The 26,392-nt window shown below is 40.3% G+C and overlaps 1 protein-coding gene and 1 long non-coding RNA gene across 4 annotated transcripts in view; one reads left to right on the top strand and one right to left on the bottom strand.

Annotated features, from left to right (window-relative positions):
- The window catches only part of ANKRD55 (ankyrin repeat domain 55), a 697,933-nt gene that overhangs the window by 638,689 nt on the left and 32,852 nt on the right, over window positions 1-26,392 (top strand). For all 3 annotated transcript variants that reach the window (XM_034656252.1, XM_034656253.1, XM_034656254.1), the window contains 3 exons: window positions 4,976-5,106; window positions 8,702-8,811; window positions 18,596-18,656. In XM_034656252.1, coding sequence (XP_034512143.1) covers window positions 4,976-5,106; window positions 8,702-8,811; window positions 18,596-18,656 — 302 coding nt within the window. The remainder of the gene's footprint in view (window positions 1-4,975; window positions 5,107-8,701; window positions 8,812-18,595; window positions 18,657-26,392) is intronic.
- Window positions 4,575-20,485, bottom strand: LOC117801495. Its single transcript, XR_004624074.1, has 3 exons — window positions 20,145-20,485; window positions 7,516-7,672; window positions 4,575-4,843 (listed from the first exon to the last, which is right to left on the bottom strand). It is a non-coding gene; the product is annotated as an uncharacterized LOC117801495 (long non-coding RNA).

Below are 26,392 nucleotides of genomic sequence, written 5' to 3'. Positions count from 1 at the left end.
TTTAAAACAAAGACTGTAAAACATAGGAAGAAACTATATAATAATAAAGGGGACAATCCAGCAAGAAGGTATAACAATTATAAATATTTATGCACCCAACATAGGAGCACCCCATTAATAACAAACAGAAAGGAACTGATTGATAATAATACAATAATAGTAAGGGAATTTAACACCCTACTTACATGAGTGGTTAGATCATCTAAAAAGAAAACCAGCAAGGAAATAATGGCTTTGAATGACACACTGGACCAGAAGGATTTAACAGATATATTTAGAACATTCTATCCTACAACAGCAGAATAGCCATTCTTTTCAAGTGTACATGAAACAATCTCCATACCATGCATATTTTCTGACCACAATGCCATGAAACTAGAAGAAAAAATCTGGAAAGACCACAAATACATGGAGATCAAGTAATATGCTATTAAACAATGAATGGGCCAACCAGGAAATGAGTGAAGAAATTAAAAAGTACATGGAAACAAATAAAAATGAAAACACAATGGTCCAAAACCTCTGGGATGCATCAAAAGTGGTTCTAAGAGGGAAGCTTATAGCAATGCAGGCCCACCTCAAGATGCAGGAAAAATCTCAAATACACAACCTAACCCTACACCTAAAGGAGCTGGAAAAAGAGCAACAAACCAAACCTAAAGCCAGCAGAAGGAAGCAAATAGTAAACATTGGAGCAGAAATAAACGAATAGAAACTAAAAATAAAACAAAACAAAAACAGCCAACAGAACAGATCAATGAAACCAGAAGCTGGTTCTTTGAAAAAAAAAACTCAATAAAATGGATAAAGTTCTAGCCAGACTTATCAAGAAAAAAAGAAAAAGACTCAAATAAATAAAATCACAAATGAGAGAGGAGAAATAATAACCAGAACCACAGAAATACAAACCGTTATAAAAGAATATTATGAAAAAGTATATGCCAAGAAATGGACAACGTGGAAGAAATGGATAAATTCCTAGAAATGTATAAACAGCCAAAACTGAAACAAGAAGAAACAGAAAATCTGAACAAACCAATAACCAGAAAAGAAATTGAATCAGTATTCAAGAAATTCCCAGAAAACAAAAATCCAGGACCAGATGACTTCACGGGTGAAGTCTACCAAACATTTAAACAAGAGTCAATACCCATTCTCCTCAAACTATTCCAAAAATAGAAAAGGAAGGAAAACTTCCACATTTATTCTATGAAGCCAGCATTACCCTGATACCAAAATGGGATAAAGACACCCCTAAATAAAAGAGAATACATGCCAAAATCCCTGATGAACATAGATGCAAAAATCCTCAAGAAAATACTAGCAAACCGAATTCAACAGTACATTTTAAAAAGTCATCCACAATCAAGTGGACTTATTCCTGGGTTGCAAGGGTGGTTCAATATTCACAAATCAATCGATGTGATACATCAACAAAAGTAGGAACTATATGATCATTTCAATAAATGCAGAAAAATCATTTGACAAAGTACAACACCCATTCATGATAAAAACCCTCAACAGAGTAGGTTTAGAGGGAATATACCTCAACAAAATAAAGGCCATCTATAAAAAATGCACAGCTAACATCATCCTCACTGGGGAAAAACTGAGAGCTTTTCCCCTAACATCAGGAATAAGACAAGGATGTCCATTCTCACCACTTCCATTGAACATAGTACTGGAAGTCCCAGCTACAGCAATCGTATGAGAAAAAGGTATAAAGGTACCCAAATCAGTAAGGAAGTAGTCGAACATTCACTATTTGCAGTTGACATCATTCTATATTTAGGAAGCCAAAAAGACTCCACCAAAAAAACTGTTAGAACTGATACATGAATTCACTGAAGTTGCAGGGTACAAAATCAGTGGACAGAAATCTGGTGTATTTCTCTACACCAATAATGAAGCACCAGAAAGAGAAATTAAAGTAGTGATCCCATTTACAATTGCACCTAAATCCATGAGATACTTAGGAATAAACCTAACCAAAGAGGTGAAAGACCTGTACTCTGAAAACTGTAGAACACTGATGAAAGAAACTGAAGATGACACAAAGAAATGGAAAGCAATTCCATGCTCATGGATTGGAAGAATAAATATTGTTAAAATATCCATACTACTCAAAGCAATCTACACATTTCATGCAATCCCTATCAAATAGCAACAGCATTTTTTCACAAAACTAGAACAAACAATTCTAAAATTTTTATGGAGCTACAGAAGACCCTGAATAGCCAAAGCAGTCTCAAAAAAGAAAAGCAAAGCTGGAGGCATCATAATTCTGGACTTCAAGTTATATTACAGAGCTGTAGTAATCAAAACAGTGTGGTACTTGCATGAAAGTGGACATATAGCTCAATAGAACAGAATAGAAAACCCAGAAATAAATCCACAACTATATGGTCAATTAATCTTCAATGAAGCCAGAAAGAATATCCAATGGGAAAGAGATAATCTCTCCAACAAATAGTATTGGGAAAACTGGATAGCAACAAGCAAAAGGAAGAAACTGGACCACTTTCTCATACCATACAAAAAAATAAATTCAAAACAGATTAAAAACCTAAATGTGACACCTGAAGCCATAAAAATCGTAGAACAGAAACTCTTTGACATTGGCTGTAGCAACTTTTTTCTAGATACGTCTCCTGAGTCAAGAGAAACAAAAGCAAAAATAAACTATTAGGACTACATCAACGTAAAAAGCTTCTGCACAGTGAAGGAAACAATCAACAAAACTGAAAGGCAACCTATGGAATGGGAGAAGATATTTGCAAATGACATATCTGATAAAGGGTTAGTGTGCAAAATATATAAAGAACTTATAAAACTCAACACCCCAAAAACAAATAATCTAATTTAAAAATGAGCAGAAGACATGAACAGACATTTCTCCAAAGAAGACATACATATGGCCAACTGACCATTGAAAAGATGTTAATCATCATTTATCATCAGGGAAATGCAAATCAAAACTACAGTGCAATATCACCTCACGCCCATCAGATTGGCTAAAATCAACAACACAAGATACAACAGATGTTGGCAAGGATGTGTAAAAAAAGGAACCCTTATGTACTATTGGTGGGAATGCAAACTGATGCAGCCACTGTGGGAAAAAGTATGGAGGGCCCCCAAAAAGTTAAAAACAGAACTACCCTATGACCCGCAAAAATACAAAAACACTAACTCGGAGGAATATATGCCCCTATGTTTATAGCAGCATTATTTACAGTAGCCAAGATACGGAAGCAGCCCAAGTTTCCCTGAATAGGTAGAGAAGATGTGGTATATTACTCAACCATAAAAAAGAATGCACTCTTGCCATTTGCAACAACATGGATGGAGCTAGAGAATATAATGGTAAGCGAAATAAATCAGAGAAAGACAAATACCATATGATTTCACTCATATGTGGAATTTAAGAAACAAAACAAATGAGCAAAGGGGAAAAAAGAGAGAGAGAGAAATAAACCAAAAAAACAGGCTCTTAATTATGGAGAACACACTGATGGTTACCAGAGGGGAGGTGAGTGAGGGGATGGGTAAAAATGTGATGGGAAGTGAGGAGGGCACTGGCCGTGAGGAGCACTGGGTGATGTATGGAAGTGTTGAATCACTATACTGTACACCTGAAGCTAATATCACACTGCATATTAACTAACTGGAATTAAAATAAAAATGTTATAAAAAAAAAGAATAAAGCAGGAGGAATAAGTCTGCCAAATTTCAAGACTTATTGTATGGCTACAGAAATCAAGACCGTGGTAATGGCTGAGGGTTACACACATAGATTAATGGAAAAGAACAAAAAAATTCAGAAATAAACTCACACAAATACACTCAACTGATCTCTGACAAAGGTGCAAATATAATTCAGTGGAAAAAAGCCTCTTCAACAAACGCTGCTAGAGCAATTCAACACCCGCAAACAGGAGAAGAGGGTAGGATAGAGGGAGGGAGGGAGAGAGGAAGGGAAGGAAAAAGGGAAAGAGGAGAGAGAGGAAGAAATAAAGAAGGGACTATTGTGACTAATTAAGATGTAGTGCTTCACTGCTGCTTTTACCCAAAGAGATCGGAAGGGAGGATTTGCAGAGAAACCGGTTGCCAGCGCAATCTTTCGTGAGAACAGCAGTCCCACCATTTGTCCATTCTCAGGGATCTCCTGGGGTCATAGCTTGCAGTTCACTGGAAGAAGGTGTGAATTGCCAATGAAAAGACACATAAACAAGACTCGGCTTGGAAAGGGACTGTGTCTGAGATTTGGTTTCTTCATCTGAAGTAGTGTGAAGCACCTGGATTCTGCCTCACCAGGCTGGCTTGTTCCAGCCGGCTTACAAGTTAATCAGAATGTGTAATTTCATCTCTGTTTTTGTTCAGAAAGAAAACACATGAAGAACCAAATGCTTTGGCTTATATTAATAACCGAAACAGGGAAGTATTTCAACAAAGGTGGACCCTTTTCTTAAGACTATGTGCAAGCCAAGGCTAGGCTGTCATCGCTGTTCTTTATCACCCACCATCTCTAATAAAAGTATGCTGGACCTGTCTGCCTGGCTGGAGCTGCTTTCCAGACACTTCCAGATTCTACACTGTTCAAGCCAAGTCAGGATAAACCTGCCTTTCATGTCCCAAATTGTGCTGATTCTCAAGGTAGTAATGAGGAACTTTTATCATTGGCACAAAATGTTTTAATCAACCAATTACTGCAAAATTATAGAAGATTTAAAAGAGCCAGAAAAAATACATGGTTTATATAAATGTGGCAGCAATGATCTTCATTTCTCTTCAGTCCCATGTAGCTCAACAGCTGGGTTTGTGTTGAGGGCAGTTCATTTATCTGCAAAGAGCATATATGGGTAAATAAAGTTCACAGCTCATTTATCTGCAGGAACATATATAGGCAAATAAAGTTTGCCCATAAATTTCACAAGTCAATATTATTAAAGGCTGTTGAAATGTCTCCTTCCAGGATGTACACCCTTGATGCATGCAGTTTCTGGACGTCAAGTGGACACAGTGAAGCTGTTGTTGAAGATGGGGGCCAATATTAACATGCAGGATGCTTATGGTCGCACGAGTCTATGCCTGGCAACCTATCTGGTACGAACTATGTGTTTGGTGGCTGTCAGGGAGTGGGGAGAGCTAAATGTGTTGTTATGGCGTTCCCCTTGCAGAAGAGTATTCTTGGATTTATGCAGCTATCCAGTGGAAGCAGAACTTGAATCTTTGCTCCAATCATCTCTGACAATTATAGCACTACAAAGAGTTGGTTTTGTGGATTTGAGTCATTTGGATCTTCCTAACAGTCCTCCAAGGTAGAGGTGATATTGCCATTACAGAAATTTTATTTTCCATCTTAACTACATCAGAATTTGCCTTGCAGCATTTCTGGACATACTTGGTACTCCTTCTAAGAACGCAGTCCATTAATACCCTGAGTGGGTGGTAGTCCTTGAGACTGCAGGTAACATTGTGGGGTAGGATCAGTTGAGTGGAAGCTAGAAGATATGGTGAATATTGGGAACTGGGAATCGGGGGGGGGGTAGGAGTAGGGAAGAAATGCCAGACTATTAAAGGGCAATACCAAGCATAGGACTCAACCCACAATCAATACTCAGTATAAAAATTGTATAGAGTGAGTCCTCATCAAGAAATTTCACTTCAGCATTTCCCAACATTAGAGCAAGCTTGTTAAGCCTTACTGAAAACCTTCAAGTCCATCTCTTTTCAAATCCTCCCTGAAATCCTTCTAGGAAACCCCAGGGCTACCTTGAGTCTGTGTCAAGCAAATTCTTAGCGCCACACATAGGTCATCATTCTCCTTCACCTCTAATGAGGCTCCTGGAAATTTTCACCATAACTATTATTGTTGACAAAGCAGATTCTTGGATTTGCTATTGCTGCCCATTGACAACAGGGAATTCGCCCTGGGCAAGCCCCACTGTGTCCTGCAATCTCCCCGCTGAAGTGGGAACGTCCCTTCCCCAAACACCACACCTCCCTGCCACGATCTAGCATAGATTGCAGGAGGCATTGCCCAACTCTTGCAGAGGTTTTCTTTAGAAACTACCTTTTCTTTTTCTATTTACATGTCCTCTTTCTCTAGGACTTAGACATGAAACTGGAAAGAATTTTTTGAAGTGTTGGAGTACTTGTGTCAAATACACTTTTCAGGAGTACCCCTTAGACATCCTGAGTCAGACCCTGTGAGCAGACACGGGTAGTGGGTGGGGGAGGTGTCTGAATGTTAAAGAAACCTCCCTGGCCATTTTTATACCCACTCAAGTTTGAAAACCACTGGTCTATGAGTACTAGGTGAAGTCTCATATCTCAGAGAGACACGGGAATGCCTTTCCAGCCCCTTCCCTTCTAGCACATACCCTAATAACTGCTCCTGTTGTGGATTATTATTATTATTATTATTATTATTATTATTATTATTATTTTTTGTATCCAAACTGAGAAGAGAAATTTTGGATCAGGGGGTGGAGGAAGTGAATAGAGACGGTCTCTAAACTTGGCTGCTACTGCATAGAGAATAGGTGGAAACCAAGCTGCACTTCATTCAAAATTCTAAAGTTCCAGGATTGGGAAGAGGTATCCTGTATATCAGAGTGAATAGTGAGCCTAGAGAGGTGCTCCCTTTGCAGTCAACTCTCTAGGAATGCATTTTAAAGAGCTACATGAGGGAAGTATGCCTGCGTGAGAGCATGTGGTATCACCCTCTTCATGATGCCCCTCTTCTTTGTGGTAACCCAAGGAAGGATCTGTCCCTGTTTCTTCTGAGGCTCCCTCCCTGGGAAGGGTGAAGGGTGGTCCTGGGGATTGCACTGTGGAGCCCACCACTCGCTTCTAGCAATGTTTGAGTTCAACTATTAAAGAGAAACTTGGAAAAGCAGGCATTTAGGAATTAAGTGTCCATTTCAGCTCCAAACTCAGTATACAAATGTACTTACCATGGATGTGTAACCTTAGGCCAATCACTTTACCTCTGTGTGCCTCCTTCCTCATTTGTAAAATGTACTAAAAAATAATATCCTACATTTATCACAAGTGAAAGAGAAACACATGTGGAACCACCCAGCACATAATGAGTAAAAAATGTACTTGTTGGTTCTGAATAGTGACCACTGGTTTGAAGTATATTCAGTGATTTTCTGATTTCTTTTCTGAAGAAAAAAGAAAACCACATACACATAGTTCCAGGAAATGTTGCAAAATGATAAAAATGTTTCAAACCCTCCCCCATCAGAAGATCTCTTTTCAAAAACTAAAACTTAGGCAACTTTAAAATTTGTCCGGCATGCCTTTCTTTTGGGTCTCCCAGCCATATTTTTTTCCTTTTAATCAGAGATCTTGATGACTTGGACATTAGAAACTAAAACCAGATTTAGTACATTAGGGAACTATAACTGAAGACTAAAAAACATTTGCTTCTACTTAAGACTTATATATTATTTGTCAACTCAAAACGATATTCAATATTAGAACCTATGAAAGTGCTCTTACTGAAAGATTTTTTCCCAGAATTTCCAGAAGCAAAAGGTTCTTTTCTTATTATCTTTCTTCTCCATTCATTTAGTAACATTTTGATTTTCATTGCTTCCAGTATTGTGAGGGAAAATCAGTCATTCTTCTCATCTGACCAGGTACTCTTGAAGCTTAACTATACAGGAGTGGAGGAAGGCAGGAGAGAGAGTTAGATATATTATTCTTCATAATAATAGTTTCATCTACTTATATATCTGCTTATAATTGAATGAGGAACCCCAATGGCTCTGGATGAATGTAGGAGGCATTCTCCTTAGCCAAACTTGGTTATCAGTAGGGTTGAGTCAATTAATTAAAGTAGTGTAGAACAGAAAGGGAGGGAGGACTAGCCTGCCATTTTATCTGCCCTTTGAAATGAGAGATAGTGGGGAAATGACCCAGCTATAAGCACTAACCAGGAAGGCGACAAGCGTGAGGTGCAGCAATATCACTCTCAATCTGGAGAATTAGTGGACAGCAGGGAGTTTACATGAACTTTCTTGGGGAATTCATAGTGGGTGAAACACAGCTATAGGGAACTCTTAGAGGATCCTGGTGATAGCCCCATATTCAGCATCAGAAAAATCAGTCAAAAAGATGACAGGGTCCCAGCCATTGGATTAGGGCTCAGGTTAGGATTTTAGACATTGGGAGGAGACAAGACTGGAATAAACAAAATATTGTCCTTGTGGTTACCAGAAAGGGAACTTGGAAAAGTGGACCAAAGCTTGTTTATCAGATTAGATAAACTGAGGCACAGAGTGGAGGCTGAACGTAAGAATGACATAGGAGCTCAATTTTTGGAATTGGACCGTGGCACCTGGGTCAGACCATTGACAAGCATGATTTGGAGCTAAACCCATAGAATGAGAGGCTAGAGCTACCATGTGCCGCATTTGGCCCTAGGAACACAGTATAAAAGTGGCAAACAGCAAGTAAGAAATGGGGAATGAGAGACAGAGGAGAGAATCTAGGAAACTCAGGAATCCACACCTCAAGACCTTCAGCCTTCTGTTGAAGTGCCTAAATTGAAGTTGTGGTCCTTAACCACTTCAAATCAATAAAACACACTGAAGAAGAAGGTGAAAGAAAATTGGAGAAAGTTTGTTGGTCTATGTTATACCAGGCTGTGTTATATAATGACACAGTCACTCTTGTATTTCAGGGTTGGCTGGAAGGCTGTGTGAGTCTGCTTAGAAATGGTGCCAAGCACAATATCCCAGATAAAAATGGCCGTCTGCCACTGCATGCTGCCACTGCTGAGCCCGATGTGAGGTAAGTAGCCAGGTTCACACAATGCTCATATTGGGAGGGACTTAACTTGGATTAGAATGTCACTCAATCAACCCTCGGCAGTGAATAAAAACAAAACCTGTCCATTTTTTTTTGAAGTCGTAGCAGACGGGACCACATTTCAGTAAAACAAAATATCCTGGAAGAATCTTAAACTCTAATCTCAATTCCCCTCCTATTTCAATAAAACCCTTTTCTCCAAACCTCTGATTTAAGAAATGCTGTTTTTCATTATCTGAATTCATATATTCATTCATTCAATCAGGCAGTTATTGATTCAATAACTGTTGAGTGCTTATCATGAACTAAATGCTATTCTATGCTCTAGGGGTTCCCAGTAAGCACAACAGTGTCTCTGACTTCACAGAGCTTACATTCTAGTGAAGGAGTTAGGTGGCACGCTAGTAAACATAAATAAGGTAATTTCAAAATAAACAGGATCATTTCAAATAGTGGGGAGGGGAGTGGAGAAGCCCTGACTGGACATAAAGATTAATGTCTTAAGTCAGAGTCATGCCAACATTTTTTTTTAAGATTTATTATTTATTTTAGAGAGAGAGAAAGTGAGCAGGGGGAGGGGCAGAGGGAGAAGGAGAGAACCCCAAAGGAGACTCCCCACTCAGTGCAGAGCTGAGGAGGAGCTCATTCCAGGACCCTGAGATCATGACCTGAGCCAAAATTAAGAGTCAGACACTTAACTGACTGAGCCATCCAGGTGCCCCAGAGTCATGCCAACATTTATGAGTCTGCAGGAGGCAAGGGACCCAGCAAAGTAGAGTGAGACAGGGAAACAAGTGGGTTAGAAAGAAAACCAGGCCTCTGAGCTGCTGGGAGCTATATGAAGAAATATACTCAAGTAAGTGGATGATCAAGAGGGTCACATTTTTGTAAGACAGTTGAGCAACAAAGGAAAAAGTTTTGTCCAGACCAAGTACAGCTTCCCCAATCCTCTGTGTCTAAAAGGCCTCAGTCTACAATCTTTCAAAAGCCCCTTGGAGCACCTAATAACAGCATTTCCCTCTGTGGAATCAGCAACATTCTGGGCACTTCCTTAACCTCTGTAGCACAGAACATGCCTCTGACAGGAATTTAGCATTCCCCAGAGCTAGGCATGCAGGCTGACACCTCAGGGGGGCATTCTGGAAGCCTCATCCTCTAGACCCTGTGTCTAGAACTGAAATTAATGCTCTCTGGGGGTTCATGAGACCAAGGTTGAGAGGTAACAGGATTTCTTCATTTCATTCTGTTTTACACTAAAAGGGTTTGGGGAAATTCCAGAACTATTCCCAAGCAAGCATTGCCTCTTGTTATCATTGGATTATATCCAGGAATAATAAAAAAGCTAGAATTTACTCAAAGCCCAACAAAACAAGGAAGTTTAGAGAAGAAACAGCAAGCTCAGAGCTAACAATCAATAGACATCATAAAGGGATGACTACTTTTTGATGAATTGGGAAAAAGAAAGAATGATATTTCTGGACAGCACACAGAAATACTTAGTCACAAAATCACACTGTTTTCCCAAGAATAATCTTTAAAAAACATATATTTTAAAATGTACCTTTAAGACTATTCTGCCTTGATTGAATCTACGTGATTCTACCTGCCTCACCCAGAGGTCATTTCAAAATCTGCCTGATGCTGGGAAGATAAATGACAGCTTTTCTTATGGTGATTATAGCTTTTGTAACCCATTAAACCCAAAGCTTCCGTGTTTTAACGCAGGATGAGCTTTGTCCAATGTAGGTGTTCCTGGGCTGGGGGTGGCTCCCCTCCACACGGTAACTCAGGGATCTAAGTTTCTTCCATCTTGTGGCTCCGCCAGCCTCCAAGATCAAAGAATCCTCTTTGTTCAGCCTGGGAATGGGGAAAGAGTAATATGGAGTTGCCCCCCCCCTTATTTCTTTAAAATATCAGTCTTTGATACAGTTCACTTCTGCTCACATTCTTTTAATAAAGACTAGTCAATTACCCTACTGGTCCTATACCACACCTGGATATAAGGAGCACTTGGGAATATAGACTAGAAGCCACCTCCTGGCAATGACTCCAATCCAAGAAAGGGAATCATAAATTTTGGTGAAAAGCTCTCTCCGTCATCATGCCATTGCATCTGAGGGGTGAACCAAGACTTGTCAGTCAAAATCACACTTAAAGTCAATTTGGTCAGTTGATTAGGCTCATCATCTCAAATCACTTCAGTAATAAATTGAAAACCAATCCAACTGTACTTTCTCTTTTGACATATTAGTCTATTTCTTATTATGCCCAACAGTGGCCCTAGACTCTCTAGGATTTACATTAGTATCACTATAACTGAGATAACACAGAGTTGTGGTTTCCCCTTCTCTTGAAATTATACCTAATGACCCAGCCACCACCTTCGGAAGAGCTGAAGCCAGAAAAATAAACATCCTTCTCTGTGCTGATGATATAGTTTTATTGTCCTAAATGGTCACTTAGCTGATTCTGGAAGATAAAATCCTGCTTTAGTTATGATAATACCAGCTGTGGTAACTAGGAAAATCCAAAGGTTAAGATTAACTATTCCAAAACCAAAACATCATTTCTGGAAAATGTTCTCCAAAAATGAATTGGGTTAAACCTCAGTAACCCATATAGCAAAGCAACTGGCTTTGTTACCTAGAGAACATTTAGAAACTAGCTTGCCTTAAAGAATTCCCTGTGAAGTTACATCGCTTAAAATTAGATATTTTATCATTGTTTTATGAGAAAAGTTATGGCCGTGGCAGTGTTTGATAGCATCTGCATTCAGTGTTTTAAGCAGAAAGTAGCCAAGCCATGCTCTCTGGCACAAAAGTTGGCCCTCTTTCTTCCATTTGTTTGTATGCCAGCATGAAATTGTAATTGTTTTCTGGAAAAAAAAATTGGCTTGTGGGTACTTCCTAATCCTACAGACATAATGCAGAAGGATTGACCTTCCATTAGGCCATGCAAACCTGTTTGCTTAATTTTCCTAAGTGGATACAACTTTAGGCTGGTTTGGCTAACCACTAAAGTATATAGGTCTGCATTTACAATGATGAGGAAAAGGAGGACACACAGCATTGATTATTTACCATGTTCTGAGCAAAATTCTGAGTGCTTTCCATATATTATCTCATCTAATCTTAACCACACCTTTATGTGATAGGTATTTCTATCCCCATTTTGTAGATAAGGAAGCTGAGGCGCTAAGAAGGTAATTTATTACCTAGTGCATGTGTGAGGATAAGTAACCTGAGCAGGGGGCCTGCTATGCTCCTAGGACCCACTGCTGTGGATCCTATAGAACGCATTTTAACCACATTCTGTCATTAAGCCCTCCCTTAAGAGGCTTTACAAAACTCCTCATTGTCTCATTGTCAGGAAATACTTTGTCACAGCATTTAAAAAATGAGAAACCACACACAAAAAAAATTCTACTAAAGGAGGAATTGCTGTGCTTCTCCTGATAAATTATTTATTTTTACTGTGTGGATACTGTGACTTATGATTATGTTTTTCTCTCCGTATGTTTAAAAAACCCAAAGCCCAATTTGTGTTCCACCTTTGGCACATATGTAGGACCATAACTGCATCTTCTTTATCCTGCCCTTCTTTTCTTTGTCTAGTTTCTTTACTTGTAATCTTGTTTTACTATATGTATCGGAAAACCACCTAAAATCCTGTTTGGATTAAGGTGCAGGGTGGCCAGGTATGCAATCTCTGGAGTCGGACTGATTGGGTTTGAATCTGGTCCATCTCTTAATGACCATATTAACTTGTCAAGGCTGAGCTAGCTTTCTTTCCTAGAAAGTATGAATAATACAGTATTTACCTCTTAGTAAATAGGCAGAAATAAATGAGAAAACATGTGAAAAGCACCGAACACTGTTAATCATCAGTATTCAGTAAGTGTTGGTGATAATGATGATAGTAGTGATGATCATGATGGAAGGTAGATAGAAATAAATACCACAGATCAATGTTAAAGAACAAATCCCTGCTGCTACTGCCACCTCACCAGCTCTCACCCCCGTCTTCTTTACCCTGGCATACACAGGTCCACAAAAAATACATCCACACATACAGATGTGTTGGGCAGGAGGAGTTTCCTCTACCCCTCACAGTTCTTCTAGCTGGACTAAGCATCCACTCACATCTAATTAACATGAGATAGAGTCACAGGAAAAACTGAAATTTGGTAGCATATGTCCTGGGAATCCACGCAGACATGGAAATTCCAGAGACAGTCAAGCAACATGAGACTTATCTAAGAAGAAGGGTTGGGGTCTGAACATACAAAGGGGAGGAAGGCCATTAGAAGGAAGGTGAGAGGAGATGTTTGGAAAACAAAGATTGCCCTATTAGACAGGTAAGTTTCTTAAGTAAAAGGGAATCTCTGTTAATAGCTCTCTTCCCAGTAGAGGCAGGGAGTCGAAGGGGAGCTAAAGAGCTTTTCCTGAATCTACTGAGTTTTGATCACTTTTAACTCAAAGTAATGTCCATGCCAAAGTGGACCATCTTGGGGTGGCCTACCCTTGGCCCTACAAGACTGTTGCTAGAGTTTAGAATCCAGCGAACATCAAACTAACCATTCAGCTCCTCTGAAACTCCCTTCCCTACCTTGCTAGTGCACATTCATCTTTTCTTGTCCCCTGATCATAAACATATGTATGGGCCACATTGTGTCCTTGTACTCAGGTATTCATACTCATTTTAAAATCTGCTAACTCTTAGATTTCCAAATAGCTGCTCCTTCTACTCACTGCTCAACTGGAGGTTATTTAGAGTGAAGCCTCAGACTGTAACTGCTTATAAACAAGCCAAGGGGAAAAGTCAGTTAGCCCTTTACCACCAGCAAGATTCTGTGATGAAAACAACTCACGAACAAACCAGCCAGTTCCAGTACACAGCCTTAGCTAAGCTGCAGCTCAGTAGAGATTTAAGCTGATGCAGGAATAAGGGATTTATAATTATGAACACAAAAGCAAGTTGGTGGACAAAAGCAAAGGAGTGCAGGTTTTATCTCACAGTTCCCTTTCCTGCTTTGAACCCTCAGCTTCTCAGCAGGTCCACGTTTTCTCCCTTTCAGCTCCCCATGGCTTTCCTTGCTTCCTTGGCTTGGACATTCAGAGGGCGCCCGTGTGAAAGAGGGGGCATGATCGTTAAGATGGTGCTCCAAAGAGAAAGGAGCTATGTTTGTACTACACTGCACATGCTAGCATTGGAAGGCGAGCAACAATTTCTTCTGAAAGCAGCCACAAGGCTCTCTGAAAGTCTTTTTCATGGTCTCCATGGTTACTGGCAGATTCTTTTTCTTTCTTTCTTTCTTTCTTTCTTTCTTTCTTTCTTTCTTTCTTTCTTTCTTTCTTTTTTTTGCCTGCCAGAGTGCCAGCAGCTCTGCCTCTTTTCATGGCTCTTGATGACAGAGGGAGGAAGGAAATTATTTCTTTGGGGTCCTGTTCTCTAGCTACCAGGTGATGTATTCTAACCTGTGGATGGGTGTTATACTACAGGATACTCTCACATTGGCAGCTTTAGGAATAGGAGGACAGACAGCTAGCTTAGGGACCCTTTTCCCCAGCCATCACTGTGTTGGCCAGATCCAGGCTGTGAGCCCAAGGGGCCAGCAAAACAGAGTAGCCAACAGAAATAAGCTGCCCCGCCCCTAGCATACATCTAGCTGATCTCTCTTTGGCCTACCAATCACCACATGGAGATCAGGGGATCCCCAAACATAAAAAGTAGGAAATTTTAAGAAATTACTAAATTATGGGTGCCTGGGTGGCTCAGTTGGTTAAGAGTCCGACTCTTGGTTTTGGCTCAGATCATGATCTCAGGGTCATGAAATTGAGACTCTCATCAGGCTCTGTGCTGGGTGTGGAGCCTGCTTGAGATTCCCTCCCTCCCTCTCCATTCCCTCTCCCTCTGCCCACCCCCCACCCTCTCCCTCTTTCTAAAAAAAAATAGTAAATTGTAGAGAACTTATTGTAGCATATAAATGTCATTCTAAGTACTTTGTATGTATTGACATATTTAAAATCACAACAGATCTTTAAGAAGTAGATGTTATTATTATTTCTATTTCAAAGATAAGAAAATATGGGCACTGAGAGTTTCCTAGCTTGCCTAAATTTCCTGGCTGGCTAGTAATGGAGAAGGGATTCTAATGGAGGCAGTTTGGCCCCAAGATCTGTTGTCTTACCACTCACCACATTGTCTGTCTGGGAATGCTCCTGCTGGGCATCTGTGCCTGCTGTCCTGCTACCTGGGATAGGGTAGGCTTTGTGCTCCTTCCTAGAGAGTTGAGAACAGGACAGAGCTGGTGCTAATAGGAGACTAGGCTGGGGGTTGTGGGAAAAATACTCCTGAGCCATCTTAGCACAGAACGAGGGCTCTGAGAAAACAAAACTAAGAGGCTGCAAATCCTCTGGTAATTAAGACAGATGTGGGACCAGCATCTGGCAGATTACCCCTGTACCAGGGAATAGCATGAAGCTCCAGGCTGGAAACCAAACACCTGCTTTCTAGTCTAGTCTGGATCACCACCAAGGCAATGCATGATGGCCCTGCAAGTAAGGTAGTGGCTCAAGTCATTTGCTCGCACAAAAAAGAGAGAGAGAGCATACTTATCTGTAAATTTGTGTCCATCTTTGAAGATCAGTGAATCTCAGGCACTTAGGAATCAAATGGAATCAAGCAATATAGATTGGCATGTATCAATCAGGGTCATAAGAGGGAAGTCGTGGAATAATAGAAGGTAACTATAGAAAGCTTCATGGAAGACTATTGAAAATTAACTAACAAGAGATGGTGACAAAATTCCCCACTTCTACCTCCCCTCCCTCAAACAGGAAAATGTTCTACCCCTAGGCCAGAGGGGCAAGGAAGGGAGCTGTTATTGGGACTTGCTGAGAGCTCTGGCTGTAGAAGAGGATCCACCTTGCAGGAGCCATGGCCTTTGGTAAAGGAAAAAGGTCATGGTCGGAAAAGGAAGTGGCTTCCCTCCTCTCCCCTGCCAATTCTCCTTGCCAAACCCAGAAAGAAGTCAGAGGGCAAGAGAGTCTGCACAATAAAGACATTGTAGGTCAACCTCAGAGCAGAACATTGCAGGGTAGCAAATGGATTTGAGAAGCAAACAGAGAAATAGCCAGGTACAGGATTCATCCTGTGACCTTTTAGAGGCATCCCCAGGATGTGACAAGAGGTCTTGCTCTCCCCTCCCTCATTCCCATCTGGTCAGAGCCTGACTTCCTTCGGTGTGATCACTGCTCTGGAGCAGCCCCAGAAGATGCTGTCTGGCTACGTATGATCTCAGTCTGCTCAGGGTTAGCAGAAGAAAGCCAGATTGGACCACAGCTGACCTCTTGCTTTTCCCTCCACTCTCCCCCCACACTTCAAACCAAATGAGCCCTAGAGATTAAACAATGGCCAGTAAAGAGATGGAGAGAAGAGAGTCAGTTGCCAGTTGCCCTTCAGCCTTATAAAGCAACTATAAGGGAAAATATATCCAATAGTGAAATGTAATTACAAAGATAAAAACAGCGTTATCCAAAAGTCCAGTTATTTTATAGCCTCTTCCCACTAGATGGAGGAATTTTAGAATTCAGAAAGCTTGCATTCAGAGCCACTATTCAAGTCTGTGTACTAGGAGCTTTATTCCTGGTATTCAGTCCTTTCCATCTGTTGTTTCCATGCTGTTATCGCCATAATTAACGTGAGGATACGGAAGCTCAGAGAGGTTATGCAGTGGTGAGGGCAGAGTTAAATCACAGCATTATCCTGCTTCCCCAAAAGACAGTGATAAGACTAGATTTAAACCTTAGGCTTCCTGGCTATTTCACCTCCACAGCAAATAACCAGAAGGGCATCCCTAGTTAAGCTCTCTTTGTGTTACATTTACCACTAATGCAACATGATCGGTCCCACATTATTTTCTTCTATTGTCGGTAGCAATTTAACCCTCAGGACTACATGTCATCTAAGCTGAGAGACAATGAAAATCTGACTGGGGGAAAGGCTAAACCATTTCATTTTTTTCAAATAATTCTTCCCAAAACTAATTTCCTTCACCATCTCCCCGTAGACAATCCTTTATCATCTTGATTGGGTATATTAGTTTGCTAGGGCTGCTGTAACAGAATAGTACAGACTGGATGGCTTAAGCAACAAAAATTCATTTTTTCAGATTTCTGGAGGCTGGAAGTTCACAAGCAAGGTGCCAGCAGTGTTGGTTTCCTCTGAGTCTTCTGTCCTTGGCTTGCAGATAATCACCCTCTTGCAGCCTTTTTACATGGTCTTTCCTCTGGAGCCCCTGTGCCTGGTGTGTTTTTATGGGCCCTAATCTCTTCTTCTGAGAACCTCAGTCAGATTGGATTAGGGCCTGCCCTAATGGCTTCATTTAAACTTAATTACCTCTTTAAAGGCTCAGTCTCCAAATACAGTCACATTCTGAGGCACTGGAGGTCAGAGCCCTATGAATGTGGAGGTTGTGGGGGGAGACACAATTCAGTTCATAGCAATGATTGATTAATTTATTCAGTACCTTTCTCAGTGGTTTTCAGACCTGTTCACCAGAATTTCCTGAACAGGCCTTTTAAACTGTGAAAGCTGAGCTTCTCTCCAGACCTACTGAGTCAGAAACCCTGAATATCCAGGTATTTGCGGTTTTAAAAAATTTCCCCTGGAGATTCTGAGATGGAGCCAGGGTTAAAACTTCTAGGGTTGGGGTGCCTGGGTGCCTCAGTCGGATATCTGCCTTCAACTCAGGTCATGATCCCAGGGTCCTAGGATCAAGGCCTGCATCAGGCTCCTTGCTCAGCGGGGGGATCTGTTTCTCCCTCTGCCTACCCCCCCCCCCCCCTCATGCTCTCTCTCGCTCACTCTCTCAAATAAATAAATAAAATCCTTAAAAAAAAAAACCCAAAAACTTTCTAGGGTTAAGTGTACTAGAAATAACACTTGCTGTGTTCCAGGCATGCTATAAATGCTGTACGCATTAACTCATTGCTCACACTGAGCTATAAAGTAGGCACTTTTTATTACCCCCATTTTACAGATGAGGAAGCTTAGGCACAGAGAGGGTAAGGTACTTGCCAATGGTCACAGAGCTGGTCAGTAGCAGGGCTGGGATGTGAACCCACGCAGTCTGGCTCCAGATTCTGGGTCCCTAACCACTACACTCAGCCACTTCTCTTCAACAGTGTTAACCGCTGTCAACCAAGTGTGGGACCCAAGTGAGATAAGAACTTGAACTTGAGAATCACTGATAGTTGTTTCACACTGATTAGTGTCATTTCATGCTTAGATATTTGCATGTTTTACAAAAAATAAGCAAAGTTGTAAATGCTGACTGTCTCCTAATAATCTATACATTTAAAAGGCATGACCCACGTACTGAGTGTGAAGCAATTTGAAAGCAGTGTATACGGTTATGTAAAAGAATAAAGAACAAGTACTAGAGGACTTTAGTTCTTCAAGTGCACACATAGGTACACAGGTCTGGTGAATAAGATGTGCCTAAAGACTCACTTTCTCCATTCCCTTTGTGCCCCACCCCCACCTGAGGCACAGAGATGGAGAGGAGGTTGGAGGAGAAGAGACAGAGGAATCCCCCCAGGTGCCTTCTCACCGATCGCACTGTCTTCTTCTCTAGGGCTCTTTCCCCTAGATAAACGGAAAGGGCCTATCTTCATTTGGAGGCTTTCAGTGGACTATCTTTCTAATGTTATGTTCCCATACAGATTCTGTTCTTTTGAGCCTCTTCTATTTTTCTTCACAGGCTCCTGACAGTCTTGGTGCAACAGTCCAATCTGAGCGACATTAATCACCAGGACAATGAGGTGAGCCTGCCCTCTCAAGGAACAGTTGGCCATTGCACCTGTTAGGGTAGGAGGAACAGCTTTTCTCAACAAGTGCTTCCCATCATAAAGGTTCAGGGAGGGGATGGAGCACATTTTGGGGTTCCTACCATGAGAGGGGACCTTGTGTCTCTACTATTAACCCTCAGGCAGAAATTTATCCCCACCCTGGTTATGGGTAGATTCTACTAGGGAAGAATTTCTTGCATTAAGTACTTAAGCATCTATCGTACCACTGAAATTTTGTAATTTCCTTCTGGATATTGAGAAATAAATGTTGCCCTTTCCTGTCTTCTTGAGTCCCAGAAACGTCAAGGGCAAGCTGTGGCTGCCATTGCTTTCCCTATGAGAGAAAGATGACAGATAGATGATAATTCTAGGCTCCATGCTCTGGTGGCCACATCATTAACGCCAGTGACCACAGTTGCTATTTCCTTTATGTGGCATAAGGCCTCCAAGAAGACAATGCAGCCCTCTCCAGCCAAATGCTTGCAGGAGTGATACCAGATACCAGGCAGAGCTGCCCCAGAGTAGCTTAGGATCTTATTCTAGCTACATCACTCTTTTAAAAAATAGGACTGATTTTCATTACCCAGCCTGTTTTCTTTAATAAGCTTCTTTAAAACCGATTTCAATACCTGGTTTTAATGTGTATTATATATATATATATATATATATATATGATGGGCTTGGTTTTGTTTCGCTTTACTAAGACAGTCTGGTAATTTGAGAAAGTGTGATAGCATTGACAATCCCAAATTGCACTGTTTTCAGGGAAGCCAGGTGGCCCTAGACAGCAGTGTAGGAGAAGTGCCCTAACTGGGGCTGGGTCCCCAGTCTTTCTTGAGCTTTCTGATTACAGGGTTCCTCCCAGCTGGCTTGGCATTCATGACCACACCAAAAAGCCCCTTCTTCACAACCTCAGTCTGAAGTTGGACATCACCCTGACTCAGTGGTCACATGTAGCTTTCTCTCTTCATGTCTTCAGGGGTTTAAAGCAAAACCCTAGGAAAGAGAGGATTGCACTGTTTTAAACTTCTGCTTTAAAAATGAGAACCAGCAATGAGAAAGCACACTCCGACCACTCTGCCCATGGTGTGAAAGCACAGAGCTTGAGTGGTGCAGTTCTGCTTTGTTTCAGTTTTAAGATTTTATTTATTTGTTAATGAGAGAAAGAGACGAGAGAGAGCATGCACACAAGCAGGGGGAGCTGCAGGCAGAGGGAGAAGCAGGCTCCCCGCTGAGTAGGGAGCCCGACATGGGGCTCATGACCTGAGCCCAAGGCAGATGCTTAACTGACTCAGCCACCCAGGCACCCAAGTGGGGCAGCTTTTGCCAACTGATCACAAACTTCTAGATTTTGGGAAAGTTGACAACCACTTCCTCTACCTCCAACTCATACTCTTGCCCAGCAAAACTGGCACCTCTTAGAAAGGGGGAAAATTCAGTCATTCATACCTTAAAGCTTACCTCCTCTTGGAGACCTCCAACTCTGTTCAGTCTTCAGCTAAAAGAACATCTTCCAGTAAAGTGATAGTTTCCTACTCTTCTCCACCCTGCAAGGCCCCTGGCTGCTGGGGACAGCGAAAGTGGACCCAATCTTCCTAACAGTGGTAATTGTTACACTTTTTGGATAATATGTGCTAAATATTAGAAATGACTCCAGTTCCTTCACATGCAAAGTAGCCTCTCAGAGGAGATTCCTCCCACTGTGACACCAGCATTGTGACCCAGTGACTTTTATGTACAGGGAGCAGTACCTCAAAAAGGACACTTACATCCAATGTTGCAGCTTCCTCTTTGGGACGTGCCCTAGCACGTCTGAAACCCATCTAAGCCAACTGCTAATGCTTGACTGTGTTTGTACGTATGTAGTTTATGTACGTATACACACACACACACAGAGCAATGATATATATATCATTGCTAGTATGAGTCAATCCATATAAATTTATAAGGGCAAAGAACTCTTTACCTCTGGGAAATAAGGATGGTTCTGACATGGAAAGAACACAGCAAAGGCTTTTTTTCATTCACCATGTTGGTAGATTTCCTACATTCGGCCTCTCAGTGTTCTGAACAAGCAATGGCCCCCTCTCCCCCTCCCTCAATCACTTTGCCAATGAGCTCCGAGCACAATGCAGTCTCCATTATATATGACGGGATAACAATTAAAGCGTAGGTGCATGCACACCCTGCATCTGCTAAATAACAGAAAGGAAAAAAGATCAAAGGCAAAAGGAATGAGGAAAAGGGTAAGTTAACGCGGCTAGTGAAGCATTAGGGTTTTCTAATACAAGAGGAAAGAGCAAGGCATACCTCTACATAGTCTGAATGAAATTATTTTCCAAGAAAAACTGAAGGACTCCCAATCTTATCACAATAATGATTAAAGATTAAAGGATCAATTAGTAGAAATTGAATTTTGTTAAGAGATAGATTATAAACTGAAACTACGGAATAGAGGAAGAAAGCAAGCCTCTCTCCTATAACTGTTCAAGTAAAATAAAACACAAGGTAGTACTTCGTATCAGGGAAGTGATTATCACTTTAGTAGCTGTCCTGATCTGAGCTCAGTGACTTAAAACAATTTTTTTGCATTACTAGTCTTTACTCATGTAACATGTAAACACATTTGCCTTTTAAAAATTTAAATAAGTAATGATATTTGATTACTTCTACCCTACCACCTTAGCCCCCAGGTAATCACTGTCTGATGTGTCTCTTTCCCGATTTCTTCTGTATATTCACAGACACCATGGACTGTAACATAAAAGGTATCACACTCCATATGTTGTTCTACAACTTTGGTTTTTCACTCAACAGTATGTCTTAGAGCTCTATTCGTGTCAATACATATAGATCTGGCTAATTCCTTTTAATGGTTTCATGATGTTCCACACTATGAAAATAGCTCCATTTATATTGGTATTCCCCTGTGAATGTATATTTAGGTTGTCTCCAATTTTTCACTATCACAAACACGCCTCTGAAGAGTGTTCTTATATAAGCCTCCTCGAGTATTTTACATAATCATTTCTCTAGAAAACCAATGTTGGAAACCAAGATGTACATTTTTATTTTTAATACGCACCCCTGGTGCTTCTCCAAGATAGCTGTTACCAATTTATAGCTCCGCCTGCAGTTGAATAGTGTGCTGGTCATATTTTCTTGTTGTTTTAATTTGCATTTCCCTGATAGCTAATGAGATTGAGTACCATTTCATAGGCATAATGGCCATTTTTATATCTTCTTTTGTGACTTGCCTATTTCAATTTTTTTGTCCATTCATTTGTTGGGTTACTTTGTCATTTTTGTAGGGATTCGTAGTTTATTTTCTATTCTGAACATTAGTCCTTTGCTGTTGGATTACAAATAGGTTTTCACAGTTCATTGCTCATTTTAGAACTGTCTGTGATGTCTTTTCTAGTACAGAAATTTTAAAATATGATATAATCAAAGTGATCATTCTTATTCCTTACTGTTTTTGGTTTTGATGTCTTTTTAAAGAAGGCCCTCCCTAACCCTGCAAGACATAACTACATTATGCTAAGTTTTCTTTTAATTGTTCTGTTCTAATGATCTGTTTGCTTTTCCTGTTTCATTGACCACAGAGCTTAATTGTAAAGTGACTTATTTAAAAGCTATCCACACTGCAGAGTTTGACACTGTGGGAAAGACAAAATGGGCTAGATTGTCCTTTGTGCCTTTGTTCTTCTGGACCTCGGAGGAATAACTGACATAGAGAGAGGCTGTCTATTGCAGTTACAGGGACTTGACAAATTGCTAAACTCCTGGAATCTAACCTCTCGCTCTCATTTTAGTTTTGACAGGAAGAGCGCCCCATCAAAAGGGGCTATAAAGTAATGGCATCTGGGTTAGAACTTTGAATGCATTTTCCAGAGAAAACAGTTTTTTTATTGTACTTAGGACACATTGTTGATCCTATATTGAATGCACATTCTGATATAAGTAGAGTTTTGTGAGTGACCTGACAATCCAGACTTTCATTGTAACAGTGCTCTGAGAAAATAAATCCAAGTTGCAAAACAGATGTGAACCTTTGGATATAATTCTTAGCACTGAATTCACTTACAGCATCCCTAAGATAAAACCATAAGCAGAGACTGTGCACTGTCAAGGCAAAATCAATAGAAATAGTGCCTGACTCTAGAAATCATTTTACGGTTAGCAAAAGGTAAAATAATAAAGTACAATTTTTTTTATGCTCTGGAATTTTTATTCTAAAAATGAACACCTTAAAAAAATGGAGTAGAGTCACTGTTACTTAGGAACCTTCACTTTCCCCTTTCCTGTGTGTCTAGAGGCAGGCCATATCTTTTTTATTTTTGGATCCCTAAACTCTAGCTCAGTAACTTGCACATAGTAGAGCCCTTACCCCAGATATATACTTATGTATATAGATGGAGAATTATTAAATTTAAAGAAAAGTCATATTTTGTTTTATTGGCCCTTTTTCTTTGTTTTGTTGACCCAACTCAGTTACCCATTTTATTTACCAGACTTGACTCTCCGGGTGACTTTTAATTATTGCCAAAATCTACCTCAAAAAAATAACATGTTATATCATTTGGGATCTTCAAAAAGTGTACTGTGGACTCTAGGCCAGGAGTCCTTCTCCATTTTTATGACATGGACACCTCTGGTGTGCTGGTGAAGCTGAAGGATCCGTCTGCAGAAAAATGTTTGAAACTACAGGAAATAAAACATGTAGGATTACAAAGAAACCAGTTATTTTGAAAAACAGTTATCAAAATATTATAAAGATCAAATTTGTAATGGTGATATGCAAGCTTGCTTGTTAATGCATTAAATAAGATTTAACGGCAGGACCAATAACACTGTACTAGTGACGCATACAAATAATATTTTGAGATAGCTGCACTAATTAATGCAATGCAAAAGTATCTGTGATTTATATCATTGGCAGAGTCACAGGTATTGTTAACGGTGGTTGCCTATATTCATATTTAAAGAAGATGCTAAATTTCAATTTGAAGTTAGTGACCATAAAGATTAATTTATTTCTTTGATCTAAGCTCATACAAAGCCTGATTTCTATCCATGGCTAGAACCCCTGCTGTAGTGGAGATATTCCAAAACAAGATCTTCCAAAAACATTTAGATCAACAAGTGGGATAATTGTAGGCCTCCCAAGGTGATCTACTTAGAATAGGAAAATCATCATTTTATTCAGTAAAAAATATTTAGGCACCGGGGCGCCTGGGTGGCGCAGTTGTTAAGCGTCTGCCTTCGGCTCAGGGCGTGATCCCGGCGTTATGGGATCGAGCCCCACATCAGGCTCCTGTGCTATGAGCCTGCTTCTTCCTCTCCCACTCCCCCTGCTTGTGTTCCCTCTCTCGCTGGCTGTCTCTCTCTCTGTCGAATAAATAAATAAAATCTTTAAAAAAAAAAATTTAGGTACCTACATTGTCTCATGTGGGCTTGATTCCTGCTCTAATAGTTCACAGTTTAGTGCAGAGTGTAGATGTTCTGTTTAGTTGAAAAATAAATACAACAGCTTAGGTGTCTATTCTAAATGCTTTGTTTTAGAAGTTTGTTCTTGTTAAAATTTGCCCTTTTACTTCTGTGGCCTAGGTTACTCTGCATTGCTTTTCTTGTGTTAGTGTCTCATTTAAATTATAAAAAAAACTCCACCCTAAAGATTTTTATGTTTTTGTTGGATACACTGTTTTTGTCATTATTATAAGGGAGAGAGTGAGCGTTTTTAAAGGATATCATCATTAGTAGCTATTCTTACTGTCCTAAAATCCAACATCTAATTATTTTTAGTCTTCAGTTATAATCTTTGGCTGTTATGATGTGCACAACTTGTCCAGACTGGAAAACTCTAAAACAAAGACAATGAAATAATTTATTAATCTTTGTGAACTGTAATTATAAAATATTTTCAAAATAAAAATTAAAGGAAATGGCTTTCATTCCTGCACTTCTAACCATCTATTTTTTAAAAAATCTTTTAAATCACATCATTTATTCCTATTTTTTGTCTAGAGAAGACAACTTTTGTGAGGAGTAGTCATCATACCTGATTAATAGTATGTGAATTTTAAAATGCCAACCAGAGCCAAGCTGGACTTCTGTGAAATTCTAGATCCTTTAGAAGATGTAGATTCTTTGAAGGACCTAGGATTGTTTTTGCTGACCTCTCAGCACTTGCTATAATTTTATCCCCTGTGGTACCAAGTTAAGGGGTACAGCAAGTGCCTGGCCACATCATACGTTTCTCTTTCTGTGCCTTTCAGCATCTGCTAATGCCAGTCTAAAGGTGCCATCCTGAGCATTTAACCAGATTTCTGGTTCAGAAAACACAGAAGTTACAGTGGTTTTGCGGGGGCGGGGGGGAGTTCTGAGACATTGATCGGACTTGTAAGCCCTTAAATAAAATTTCGGTGACATGGGCTCAAGGCACAGAATTACTCATCTGTATGAGAGCACCTTTCCAAAGCAACCTGCTAGGCACCCAACAGTCGTGACATAAACTAAGTCCTATCAGCAATCTCAAAATGGATTTGAAGCCGACTAAAACTGAACATTTCCCTTTGAAACATTCTGGAGAGCTGTGCTCCTAACTTCACATAACAGAACAGGGATGGCTTCCGGCTCCCCAGAAGCTGGAGGAAAGGAAGGAGGCAGTTGTAGAAAAAAAGCCTACTTTCCTAAACAAAGTATGTTGTGCAATGCCAGGGCCTGCGCTGGAGCTGATTTTGAAAGTTTTGGTTTTCATATTACTAACTCTAAGGGGATTTATCTTTATTTCTCACTAGCCCAATTGAAAAAGCAGCAGCAGAAAAGTTCCCTTGACTTGACTGACTGTTGGCAACCTGTTATAGTGTAATATAAACTGTGTGTATGTTTATAATTATTATTATTTCAAGAAGGAATGGAATGACTCAAGTCTTGATTTAGGTTCAGATGATTACCCAAATTCTAGGGTGGGGGGTGGGAGAAAATATATAGTTCAATACCTTATAAAAATAAACACTTGCCAGCTGTGGCAAGCTGAGGCAATGCCAAATACAACAAATAACAATATAAGCTGGTGACCCTTATGCAAATGACAACCACCATTCCAGAAAGTTAGATGACGTTGAATCCAGTTAAAATCACAAAGGAAAGAATTCTCTGACATTTGAGTTCCTTTCCAAAATGAAAGCCTACCAGCATGTTGTGTGGGAAGAATGTTATTCTCCAGGGTTGAAGGGACCTGGATTCAAACCCCAACTATGGCGTGTACCCATGGCCTTAGGCAAATTACTTAACTTGTGTTTCGGTTTCCTCACCTGTAAAATGGGCCTACAAATGCCTACCCCTTAGGATTGTGNACAAAGGAAAGAATTCTCCGACATTTGAGTTCCTTTCCAAAATGAAAGCCTACCAGCATGATGTGTGGGAAGAATGTTATTCTCCAGGGTTGAAGAGACCTGGATTCAAACCCCAACTATGGCGTGTACCCATGGCCTTAGGCAAATTACTTAACTTGTGTTTTGGTTTCCTCACCTGTAAAATGGGCCTACAAATGCCTACCCCTTAGGATTGTGTTATTTATATAAATATTCAATGAGATAATATATATAAACCTCTTGACAGGAAGTAGGTATACAAAACATGCTAGTGTTCCTCCCCACCCCACCACTTTACCAAAGCATGCAGAAGTTGGGCTTTTAAGGTTTTTT

Source organism: Ailuropoda melanoleuca, chromosome 3, assembly GCF_002007445.2.
Source record: "Ailuropoda melanoleuca isolate Jingjing chromosome 3, ASM200744v2, whole genome shotgun sequence".
In the NCBI taxonomy this organism is placed as follows: Eukaryota; Metazoa; Chordata; class Mammalia; order Carnivora; family Ursidae; genus Ailuropoda; species Ailuropoda melanoleuca.
The sequence above is the reverse complement of the archived record's forward strand: the minus strand, read 5'-3'. Positions and strand labels throughout refer to the sequence as shown.